Source organism: Taudactylus pleione, unplaced genomic scaffold (genome assembly GCF_031769625.1).
Source record: "Taudactylus pleione unplaced genomic scaffold, aTauple2 ptg001030l, whole genome shotgun sequence".
In the NCBI taxonomy this organism is placed as follows: domain Eukaryota; kingdom Metazoa; phylum Chordata; class Amphibia; order Anura; family Myobatrachidae; genus Taudactylus; species Taudactylus pleione.
The window spans coordinates 177,501-190,971 of record NW_028285431.1 but is presented as its reverse complement, the minus strand read 5'-3'; the positions used below and the strand labels follow the sequence as shown (position 1 = coordinate 190,971).

At 46.5% G+C, this 13,471-nt stretch overlaps 1 protein-coding gene across 1 annotated transcript in view; it reads right to left on the bottom strand.

The window, feature by feature from the left end:
• The window catches only part of LOC148454119 (uncharacterized), a gene marked incomplete at its 3' end in the record, with an annotated part of 333,977 nt that extends 322,420 nt beyond the window's left edge, over positions 1-11,557 (bottom strand). Inside the window, exon 1 of the mRNA XM_088461234.1 lies at positions 11,290-11,557. Coding sequence (XP_088317360.1) covers positions 11,290-11,345 — 56 coding nt within the window. The remainder of the gene's footprint in view (positions 1-11,289) is intronic.
• Positions 11,558-13,471: the final 1,914 nt, after the last annotated feature.

The window sequence follows — 13,471 nt, the reverse complement described above, 5'->3', positions numbered from 1 at the left end:
TCCATTATTCTACTATCCATCCAGGACCGATCCATTATTGTACTATCCATCCAGGACCGATCCATTATTCTACTGTCCATCCAGGACTGATCCACTATTCTACTATCCATCCAGGACCGATCCATTATTGTACTATCCATCCAGGACTGATCCATTATTCTACTATCCATCCAGGACCGATCCATTATTGTACTATCCATCCAGGACCGATCCATTATTCTACTGTCCATCCAGGACTGATCCATTATTCTACTATCCATCCAGGACTGATCCATTATTCTACTATCCATCCAGGACCGATCCATTATTGTACTATCCATCCAGGACCGATCCATTATTCTACTGTCCATCCAGGACTGATCCATTATTCTACTATCTATCCAGGACCGATCCACTATTCTACTATCCATCCAGGACTGATCCATTTTGAAACTTTTACATTTGTAAGATTTTATGTGTTTTTCACATAGTTGAATGTTTAGATATTACTAGGTGGTTCACTAAATAAGGTGATCCCTTTAGAATTTAAGGTGAGCACCCTCTCTCTTTCACGTTCAATATATACTGTGTATATATATATATATATATATATATATATATATATATATGCTCGCCTTCCCCTCCCAACAGAAAACACAGTTTTATTGCTGCGCTCATTGGAGGCTATGTGCGGGAAGGACATAGGTGCGGATCACAGGGTGGCACAAAAGTCTGCCTATATGGGAACTCACCTGCTAAATTGGGACTCTTGGGAGGTATGGTTAAACGCTACAGTTGGCCTCCATGCTTTAAAGATGGAATTGTCCGTTTTAGAGTTTAGTTGTCCGTTAAAGGTAATTTTTTGGACATAGTTTCTGCTTTAGAACATAACATAATTGAAATTGCATGTCCCTTGTCAGGGAGAGAGGCATTTAGAGGAGGAACTGGAACAATAGCTTCATCCCTGGCTTGCGGGAGTAGTAAATGACCTGAGAACTCATATATATATCTGTGTGGCTCTATGTATACAGAGCACTGTGAGTGCATGCTCCATGCTGAATTCTATTTCTAGATCCATGGAGCATATCCCAGTGTCAGCCTCTGATCTTCAGCACTAATGAAACACACACACATAATGATTTAATCACTCTCTGCCGTCTGCTGTTTACATATATTGCGCTCAATGTATGCTGGTATTTAATGAAATGCACACGCTGATGAAAATCTATGCGTCCCCGCTAGGAATGTTGATATGAACTAGAAAAAAGCCTAGCAGATGAGCTATGTGTTCTAGCCACAGACTTTCATGTAGCTGAGAGATGAGCAATACCAAACACGGGGAGACACTCAGATTTCCGCTTTGCCAAAATCACATGGAATAGATTATAGAGTGGAGAATATCAGGATGAGGGTCTGTAACACCCAGATAGGTGTTAATTATCAGACCATGCACTTTGAATGGTAAACTAGGAACAACGCCGCTCCGGCTGCGCTTTTGTTGGTCAGTCATCGATACAAAACTTCACAGTTATTATATGGACAGCTGATTCACAGCAGTAAAAAAGTCGGCAAGAGCAAAGGATTTGTCACAGAAACCAATGGTCATACATGCAGATTTCCTGGTCTTTTCACTCATCTCCTGATATACTCTGTGCTGCTGGGAATCCTGCTCCTCCCACTATATAACTCTCAGTCTGTGGCATCCTGCTGCCTCGATTCCCCTCCTCACATCATGTCACTGCCCCTGTCACATGCAGCCCTGTCCTCACTAACACATCTCCTGATATACTCTGTGCTGCTGGGGATCCTGCTCCTCCCACTATATAACTCTCAGTCTGTGGCTTCCTGCTGCCTCCATTCCCCTCCTCACATCATGTCACTGCCCCTGTCACATACAGCCCTGTCTTCACTGACACATCATGCATCTCCTGATAAACTCTGTGCTGCTGGGAACCCTGCTCATTCCACTATATCATTCTCAGTCTGTGGCTTCCTGCTGCCTCCATTCCCCTCCTCACATCCTGTCACATGCAGCCCTGTCCTCACATCCCTCATCTCCTGATATACTCTATGCTGGTGGGACCCCACTCCTTCCACTATATAACGCTCAGTCTGTAGCTTCCTGCTGCCTCCATTCCCCTCCTCACATCATGTCACTGCCCCTGTCACATGTACCCCTGTCCTCATTGACGCATCACTCATCTCCTGATATACTCTGTGCTGCTGGGGACCCTGCTCCTCCCACTATATAACTCTCAGTCTGTGACTTCCTGCTGCCCCCATTCTCCTCCTCACATCCTGTCACTGCCCCTGTCACATGCAGTCCTGTCCTCACTGACACATCACTCATCTCCTGATATACTCTGTGCTGCTGGGGACCCAGCTCCTCCCACTATATAACTCTCAGTCTGTGACTTCCTGCTGCCTCCATTCCCCTCCTCACATCCTGTCACTGCCCCTGTCACATGCAGCCCTGTCCTCACTAACACATCACTCATCTCCTGATATACTCTGTGCTGCTGGGGACACTGCTCCTCCCACTATATAACTCTCAGTCTGTGACTTCCTGCTGCCTCCATTCCCCTCCTCACATCATGTCACTGCTCCTGTCACATGCAGCCCTGTCCTCACTAATACATCACTCATCTCTTGATATACTCTGTGCTGCTGGGGACCCTGCTCCTCCCACTATATAACTGTCAGTCTGTGACTTCCTGCTGCCCCCATTCTCCTCCTCACATCCTGTCACTGCCCCTGTCACATGCAGTCCTGTCCTCACTGACACATCACTCATCTCCTGATATACTCTGTGCTGCTGGGGATCCTTCTCCTCCCACTATATAACTCTCAGTCTGTGGCTTCCTGCTGCCTCCATTCCCCTCCTCACATCATGTCACTGCCCCTGTCACATGCAGCCCTGTCCTCACTAACACATCACTCATCTCCTGATATACTCTGTGCTGCTGGGGACCCTGCTCCTCCCACTATATAACTCTCAGTCTGTGGCTTCCTGCTGCCTCCATTCCCCTCCTCACATCATGTCACTGCCCCTGTCACATGCAGCCCTGTCCTCACTGACACATCACTCATCTCCTGATATACTCTGTGCTGCTGGGGACCCTGCTCCTCCCACTATATAACTCTCAGTCTGTGGCTTCCTGCTGCCTCCATTCCCCTCCTCACATCCTGTCACATGCAGCCCTGTCCTCACATCCCTCATCTCCTGATATACTCTGTGCTGCTGGGACCCCGCTCCTTCCACTATATAACTCTCAGTCTGTAGCTTCCTGCTGCCTCCATTCCCCTCCTCACATCATGTCACTGCCCCTGTCACATGTACCCCTGTCCTCATTGACACATCACTCATCTCCTGATATACTCTGTGCTGCTGGGGACCTTGCTCCTCTCACTATATAACAGGACAGATTGGTGCATACAAGCAGCTTTGCAATTCCGTCCTTGCAATGATGGTAATGCAGCAGGGATCACGCCTCCTCCATGCATTACTTACTCCAAGTACGCAGCATCGGATAATCTGCGATAACATTGGCTGGCTGAGTGACCCATGGGGTCACGCGAGCGGCCACCGCAGATGAGCGTGCACTGCTGAATAAGACCCTGTGTCTCTATGGTAATGCTGCAGGCGATGGACTGAGATGCTCGCCGTCCGCTGCGCTAATCTGCCGCTGTGCACAGTAAGACGCACCATCGGCCACCTAATGGAACATTGCACCAGCCTTATGGAGGCGCAGATTACCAGTCTGAACATGGCCACTGGTATCAGTGCAACTGCGGCAAAAGACACACCCACATGTGGTTAGCCACACCCCGTTACCATCCAGACACACCCACTTAGGGCCTGATGGTGAGTTGGGAATACAGCTGTGGGCCTGCTCTGATAATCCCTCCTAATGAAGGAATAGTACCGTCCTGTCACATCCGTCCTATACGTCCTGTCACATCCGTCCTATACGTCCTGTCACATCCGTCCTATACGTCCTGTCACATCCGTCCTATCCGTCCTGTCACATCCGTCCTATCCGTCCTGTCACATCCGTCCTATCCGTCCTGTCACATCCGTCCTGTCACAACCGTCCTGTCACGTCCGTCCTATACGTCCTGTCACGTCCGTCCTATACGTCCTGTCACACCCGTCCTATACGTCCTGTCACATCCGTCCTATACGTCCTGTCACATCCGTCCTGTCACATCCGTCCTATCACATCCGTCCTATCACATCCGTCCTGTCACATCCGTCCTATCCGTCCTGTCACATCCGTCCTATACGTCCTGTCACATCCGTCCTATCACATCCGTCCTATCCGTCCTGTCACATCCGTCCTATACGTCCTGTCACATCCGTCCTATCCGTCCTGTCCGTCCTGTCACATCCGTCCTATCACATCCGTCCTATCCGTCCTGTCACATCCGTCCTATCCGTCCTGTCACATCCGTCCTGTCACATCCGTCCTATACGTCCTGTCACATCCGTCCTATACGTCCTGTCACATCCGTCCTATACGTCCTGTCACATCCGTCCTATACGGCCTATGCTGAGAGCAGGGAGACACAGAAAGGCCCCCTCTCTCTCTCTCTCTCTCTCTCTCTCTCTTTGGTGAAGAAATTAATGATGTGAAACTAAACATTTATTACATGAAGTATTATCAAACAAACGCCAAAATGGCGACCTGGACTTTCCCCTGAAGCGGCTTTTCCCTCCTTCATAAATTGCCAGATTCTGCTGTCCCCATGGGGGCAAAATGGGTTCAGGCCGAACGACTTCGATTCCTGCGACGTTAAATCTTTTAAAATTGGCAAAAAGCCGTATAGCAGCGTTTTCCTGCGTCATACATGAGATCCGTTATAGGTAATGATGCCAGTGATATAAGTAACGGGATCACACAGGAAGGCAACTCTCCTACTTCAGCTGGATCCAGCGCTGATATTTTATGGGCTCATGTGGTATTCATGAGAATGCAGCCTATCCGTTGTGTAGGAACTAGAGACATTTCTGTGGACGACTCATCCGTGCTTAGGACACCTCTAAAATATGACAATTTGCCTCTAGCAAAGGGAAAAAAAAACATGTACAAATTTTCCATAGCAAACAGTAACCCAGGTGCTAATCCAGAGCTGCTTCACCTGAAGTGCCCTCGGTAGCTGCCTCGGCCTCAAGGTCATTAGTCCCTGGCGATCTGCATGTTGACGTGGTGTTACCATATTCCGTCCTGTCATTGGCTATCACTAGCCAAGACCACCTAAGATACAGGAGTACCACCTGAGACATCGGTGCAAGGATATTTATTTTATAGCCTGAACCATAACGGGTTATAAACCACACAGTGACAACAGTACATATTATGCCACAGTGACCCAGGTCATATTATACCACACATGACCCCTATTCACATTTTGCCACACAGTGACCCCAGTACATATTATGCCACATTGTAGTGCTCCAATTCACATTATGCCACATTGTAGTGCCCCAGTTCACATTATGCCACATTCTAGTGCCCAAATTCACATTATGCCACATTCTAGTGCCCAAATTCACATTATGCCACATTGTAGTGCCCCAGTTCACATTATGCCACATTGTAGTGCCCCAGTTCACATTATGCCACATTGTAGTGCCCCAGATCATTTTGGTACACAACTATATGACCTGTGTGCATGTGCACAGGGCCCCATAGCAATGGCGCCCCCTGCACTCACTATAGTTAACTCCATGGCCATCACTAAAACACATGAAAGTACAAAAAATAAAATCAAAGTTTGTAAATAATTCCCAATATAGTCACAAAATATTAAATAATACAAAAATATTATAGATAATAATAATAATAATATTTAATATTATTATACTTTATATTTTGTGCTTATCCCCCACAATGCCCTGTTTCCTCATGCAGGTAATGCTGTATATAGGCAGTAGCTGCTGCCAGCGGGGTGATCAGTGAAGTACTGCCCTCCAGCTAGGACTGGCAAGGTGTGCTGGGATTTGTAGTGTCACAGCAGCTGGGGAGACACACTCTGGACTATGGAAAACATTCAGGGCCTGATTAGGAGGTGCACGTAATGTCCATGTTGCACCAAAGTGTCCGATGTTTTTAGTGTGCGCATGCATCCGAGTCGCGCGGCGCATGTGTCCCGATGGTCACCACTCTAAGGCACAGATAGAATCTGCATGCAGAGAGATGTTTCAGGGAGGTAACAGTGGGGTGGCTAACCAGATGCGGGCATGTCGCAGTCAGCGACTGCGTCCAAAGAGCCAGTTGCACTGACCCTGGCGGCCATGTTCAGATGGTGAAATTGCACCTGCTATAGGGCAGTTACTAATCTCTGACGGTCCGATGATGGCACATCCTAATACGCACAGTGGTGGACTAGCACTGCAGCCGGTGTCTTGGTTGGAGGCCCATCGGCTGAGGCATTAGCATAAAGAAGCAGTTGCGCTGCGGAAAAAGATGCACCTCTGAGTCAAGCCTGAGGCACCTCTGCCAACAGTGACACTCACTGGCCATAGGGAGGAACTACACCTCAGAGAGAAAGTAGCTGCTGTACAAATTAATTCATGATTTTTGAATCCAGAGCAATATCACTTCCCTTCTTTAATGAATAGTCAGTGGTTTCTGGGTGTTAGCGATGCCGTACGCAATTACAAACAGCATAGGACACAACATCTTGCATGTACGCAGTACGGATTTCTCCGACTTTTCACACATGCTCAGCAGCAAAATATCTCTCATTTGCATAAATATCGGCACTGCATCCATGTCTAAATCAGGCCCCATGTATGTCGCAATACCACGGCAATGACCTGATAGCACAGGATGTGTGGCTGGCATAGTCAGTGGGTACTATCTGGGCACTCGCTGGTATACGTGCTGTTATGATGGATACACAAGTAGATCTACAATAGTTGTCCAGTTTAGTCAATAATCTCACCATAAGCCAAGCATACCAACCAACGTGCGCAGAGTTACACGCAGATTCCGCTGTTCTTCGATTGCGCCAATCCACAAGACGGCACTGTTGGTGGCAGCTATATGCTGGTATTGTTACACAAGATATACTTGCTGACACTCCTGGGAAAGTCATACCCCCTGCTTTGTTTTAGTCAGGTTTTTTCTAGGTCACTTTCCAAAATCGGGAAGTAGCCTGGCACCACGGAATGAGCTTGGCAGATAAGCGGTCAATAAAGGAGCCTACATGGTCCAATATAATCTGAATAACCTGAAAGGCATTACTTCCACAGTGCTGCAGTGTTACAGGATGGCACTGCCATCTGCACTACCATCCATGTAATGTGTCACAGTATATACAGGCTGCAGTGTTACAGGATGGCACTGCCATCTGCACTACAATCCATGTAATGTGTCACAGTATATACAGGCTGCAGTGTTACAGGATGGCACTGCCATCTGCGCTATCATCCATGTAATGTGTCACAGTATATACAGGCTGCAGTGTTACAGGATGGCACTGCCATCTGCACTATCATCCATGTAATGTGTCACAGTATATACAGGCTGCAGTGTTACAGGATGGAACTACCATCTGCGCTATCCTCCATGTAATGTGTCACAATATATACAGGCTGCCTACTGACAGGCTGCAGTGTTACAGGATGGCACTGCCATCTGCACTATCCTCCATGTAATGTGTCACAGTATATACAGGCTGCCTACTGACAGGCTGCAGTGTTACAGGATGGCACTGCCATCTGCTCTATCATCCATGTAATGTGTCACAGTATATACAGGCTGCAGTGTTACAGGACGGCACTGCCATCTGCGCTCTCCTCCATGTAATGTGTCACAATATATACAGGCTGCCTACTGACAGGCTGCAGTGTTACAGGATGGCACTGCCATCTGCTCTATCATCCATGTAATGTGTCACAGTATATACAGGCTGCAGTGTTACAGGATGGCACTGCCATCTGCGCTATCATCCATGCAATGTGTCACAGTATATACAGGCTGCAGTGTTACAGGATGGCACTGCCATCTGCGCTATCATCCATGTAATGTGTCACAGTATATACAGGCTGCAGTGTTACAGGATGGCACTGCCATCTGCGCTATCATCCATGTAATGTGTCACAGTATATACAGGCTGCAGTGTTACAGGATGGCACTGCCATCTGCGCCATCATCCATGTAATGTGTCACAGTATATACAGGCTGCAGTGTTACAGGATGGCACTGCCATCTGCGCTATCATCCATGTAATGTGTCACAGTATATACAGGCTGCAGTGTTACAGGATGGCACTGCCATCTGCTCTATCATCCATGTAATGTGTCACAGTATATACAGGCTGCAGTGTTACAGGATGGCACTGCCATCTGCGCTATCATCCATGTAATGTGTCACAGTATATACAGGCTGCAGTGTTACAGGATGGCACTGCCATCTGCGCTATCATCCATGTAATGTATCACAGTATATACAGGCTGCAGTGTTACAGGATGGCACTGCCATCTGCGCTATCCTCCATATAATGTGTCACAGTATATACAGGCTGCCTACTGACAGGCTGCAGTGTTACAGGATGGCACTGCCATCTGCGCTATCATCCATGTAATGTGTCACAGTATATACAGGCTGCAGTGTTACAGGATGGCACTGCCATCTGCGCTATCATCCATGTAATGCATCACAGTATATACAGGCTGCAGTGTTACAGGATGGCACTGCCATCTGCACTATCATCCATGTAATGTGTCACAGTATATACAGGCTGCAGTGTTACAGGATGGCACTGCCATCTGCGCTATCATCCATGTAATGTGTCACAGTTACTAGGAAGAAATGAATAACCAGTATCAGAGCATCCATCATTACACATACCCGTCATCACACACGCCCGTTATACATATGACCATCATCATATGACTGGTACACATGTCTGTCATACATACCTGTCATTATACATGTTTAATATTACATATGCCCATCATTATATCCCATGGGGGGAGTGCCATCCGGAACCTGGAATCTGTTTTTCTAGATGTTGGAGCCAGGGTTGTTTTACAGCAGTGTGGGTCCTGGGCAAAGCGATGCACAGGGGCCCCTACCCAGCCATTCACGGGAAAAAAATGTACATGGTCAATAAAATGAAACCCTCCTGTATGCCAACCAGAGCTCCCACACATGCAGAGAGACTGTCTGACTGGTCTGAAGCTGGTGGATGAAGTGAAACTGAGGTGAGTACTCGTCACCCGGGGGGGGCGGGGAGGTTAGATCAGAATACAGAGAACCTGCGGCCGGCATATAAAATATCACAAATTTACCAACTGGCCGCGGCTGCAGGGGGGGCGGGTTAGTGGCCCCTACAAGCTTCGGGCCCTTGGGCAACTGCCCAACAAGCCCAATGAAAGAGATGGCCCTAGTTGGAGCTGGTACACACATATTAATTTTTGGTGTTTTATGGTACATAAATATGAAATAATGCTTTGTAAAACCACATGAATGAAAGCAAGGCCATAAAAAGAAGAAATAAAATGATTTACTAAAAATATCCCGTTTATAAACGCACCATCCAATATCGCCGCCTGCTTGGAGACTGTGAAATGTGACTCCTGGTTATACATTTAGGATCTCAGAAGACCCCCCCCCAGCCCAAGTTCCTCTTACAACAAGTTCATACAAATATGTGAAAGATGGCGTCTCCCAAACTGCTAACATATGGGGTCTCTCCGCCAGCAGCTCACCAGCCCCCTGTCACTGCTGTCACAAATAGACCTGCTGGGAGCGGCTGTCAGTGACATCGCTGCAAATAACTTTTACACAGGTCCCATTGCTGCCCCACAAACTCCCATTCCTGCTATTTTCATACATACTTTCCAGACAAGAGCAGCCCTGGGGGGCAATGAGCCCTATGTACTCTGTCATGTAGCTGATGGGGTCTGCACTCTACGTACAGGGGCCACTGTGCAAACAGCAGATTCATCCCTGACATCTATTTCAAATATTTGTCTTATAAAAAGAAGCTGGAGAGATGGAAGTGGAAAGTAACGTGTTTCCACAAGTGGCGCATTTATCTTTAACCTCATCATAACCGTGAGGGATTGAATGACAGAAGTCCTCTGAAAGGACAGGCCAGGGCCAGGGGGCCTGAAATCCACACTGCAGCGATCAGGAGTCCACAGGCTGCTTGTTGTCCATTCTCCTGAGCACAAGGCAGACAATGAGCCAAGTCCTTCCTCCACTGTGTATCCAATGATCCTATAAATGAGACCTAAAGGGGCTCAGTATGTGCTCTGTCATCAATGTACCAGGAGTCACATATATATGCACTCTATTCTGTAGACACAAATCCAAAACCACAGGAGCTTGCAATCTATTCTGTAGCCACAATTCTTGCTTGCAGCGAATCACAGGAGCTTGCAATCTACTCTGTATCCACAAATCCTGCTTTCAGCAAATCACAGGAGCTTGCAATCTACTCTGTAGTCACAAATCCTGCTTTCAGCAAATCACAGGAGCTTGCAATCTACTCTGTATCCACAAATCCTGCTTGCAGCAAATCACAGGAGCTTGCAATCTACTCTGTATCCACAAATCCTGCTTTCAGCAAATCACAGGAGCTTGCAATCTACTCTGTAGTCACAAATCCAGCTTTCAGCAAATCACAGGAGCTTGCAATCTACTCTGTATCCACAAATCCTGCCTGCAGCAAATCACAGGAGCTTACAATCTACTCTGTATCCACAAATCCTGCCTGCAGCAAATCACAGGAGCTTGCAATCTACTCTGTATCCACAAATCCTGCTTATAGCAAACAACAGTAGCGTGTTAGCTCCTCTGTAAACAAAGCCGGTTTGCAGCAAATCACAGGAGCTTGCAATCTACTCTGTATCCACAAATCCTGCTTGCAGCAAATCACAGGAGCTTGCAATCTACTCTGTATCCACAAATCCTGCTTATAGCAAATCACAGGAGCTTACAATCTACTCTGTAGTCACAAATCCTGCTTTCAGCAAATCACAGGAGCTTGCAATCTACTCTGTATCCACAAATCCTGCTTGCAGCAAATCACAGGAGCTTGCAATCTACTCTGTATCCACAAATCCTGCTTATAGCAAATCACAGGAGCTTACAATCTACTCTGTAGTCACAAATCCTGCTTATAGCAAACAACAGTAGCGTGTTAGCTCCTCTGTAAACAAAGCCGGTTTGCAGCAAACCACAGGAGCTTGCACTCTATTTTGTAGAGACAAATCCTAAGGCACAGGAGCTTGCAGCTGGATCAGTGTCTGTATGGTCAGAGCCCATGCCCTATATGCCAGTCACTCACCTGGCCGCTGTGGGAGAGATGTATCCACTCCTTGTCCTTTGGGCTCCTAAATGCATTTGTCTGCATTTGTCCACACAGCGGAGATCTAGTCAGAATCAGAAGCCAAGTGAGAGAGTGATGTAGTCACTGACAGGTCCCAGCTCTGCATGGCCAGCGCACCCCGGGCTGGCACCACGGCTCTGCGGCAGATGGCACAGGTCTGCGTCCGGGCAGGAGCAGGAGAAGGAGCGCGGCCGTGTCCGGAGCTGAGTGTCTGTGACTGGGGGAGAATCCTGCCCTGTGGTGTTAGATTACAGCACTCAGTGATTCCTGATGACATCAGCAGCTGCTGTATATACTATAAGTGCACTGTGTGTATATACTCTGTATTCTCCCTCATTCACTGCACCAGCTTCTATCTATCTATCTATCTATCTATCTATCTATCTATCTATCTATCTATCTATCTATCTATCTATCTATCTATCTATCTATCTATCTATCTATCTATCTATCTCATTGTAACAAGATACAGTCAGGGCAGGAAGTAGCTTCTGTCATCATTATCCCCCGGCTCCTCCAACTCTGTATTCTCCCTCATTCACTGCACCAGCTTCTATCTATCTATCTATCTATCTATCTATCTATCTATCTATCTATCTATCTATCTATCTATCTATCTATCTCATTGTAACAAGATACAGTCAGGGCAGGAAGTAGCTTCTGTCATCATTATCCCCCGGCTCCTCCAACTCTGTATTCTCCCTCATTCACTGCACCAGCTTCTATCTATCTATCTATCTATCTATCTATCTATCTATCTATCTATCTATCTATCTATCTATCTATCTATCTATCTATCTCATTATAACAAGATACAGTCAGGGCAGGAAGTAGCTTCTGTCATCATTATCCCCCGGCTCCTCCAACTCTGTATTCTCCCTCATTCACTGCACCAGCTTCTATCTATCTATCTATCTATCTATCTATCTATCTATCTATCTCATTGTAACAAGATACAGTCAGGGCAGGAAGTAGCTTCTGTCATCATTATCCCCCGGCTCCTCCAACTCTGTATTCTCCCTCATTCACTGCACCAGCTTCTATCTATCTATCTATCTATCTATCTATCTATCTATCTATCTATCTATCTATCTCATTGTAACAAGATACAGTCAGGGCAGGAAGTAGCTTCTGTCATCATTATCCCCCGGCTCCTCCAACTCTGTATTCTCCCTCATTCACTGCACCAGCTTCTATCTATCTATCTATCTATCTATCTATCTATCTATCTATCTATCTCATTGTAACAAGATACAGTCAGGGCAGGAAGTAGCTTCTGTCATCATTATCCCCCGGCTCCTCCAACTCTGTATTCTCCCTCATTCACTGCACCAGCTTCTATCTATCTATCTATCTATCTATCTATCTATCTATCTATCTCATTGTAACAAGATACAGTCAGGGCAGGAAGTAGCTTCTGTCATCATTATCCCCCGGCTCCTCCAACTCTGTATTCTCCCTCATTCACTGCACCAGCTTCTATCTATCTATCTATCTATCTATCTATCTATCTATCTATCTATCTATCTCATTGTAACAAGATACAGTCAGGGCAGGAAGTAGCTTCTGTCATCATTATCCCCCGGCTCCTCCAACTCTGTATTCTCCCTCATTCACTGCACCAGCTTCTATCTATCTATCTATCTATCTATCTATCTATCTATCTATCTATCTATCTATCTATCTATCTATCTCATTATAACAAGATACAGTCAGGGCAGGAAGTAGCTTCTGTCATCATTATCCCCCGGCTCCTCCAACTCTGTATTCTCCCTCATTCACTGCACCAGCTTCTATCTATCTATCTATCTATCTATCTATCTATCTATCTATCTATCTATCTCATTGTAACAAGATACAGTCAGGGCAGGAAGTAGCTTCTGTCATCATTATCCCCCGGCTCCTCCAACTCTGTATTCTCCCTCATTCACTGCACCAGCTTCTATCTATCTATCTATCTATCTATCTATCTATCTATCTATCTATCTATCTCATTGTAACAAGATACAGTCAGGGCAGGAAGTAGCTTCTGTCATCATTATCCCCCGGCTCCTCCAACTCTGTATTCTCCCTCATTCACTGCACCAGCTTCTATCTATCTATCTATCTATCTATCTATCTATCTATCTATCTATCTCAT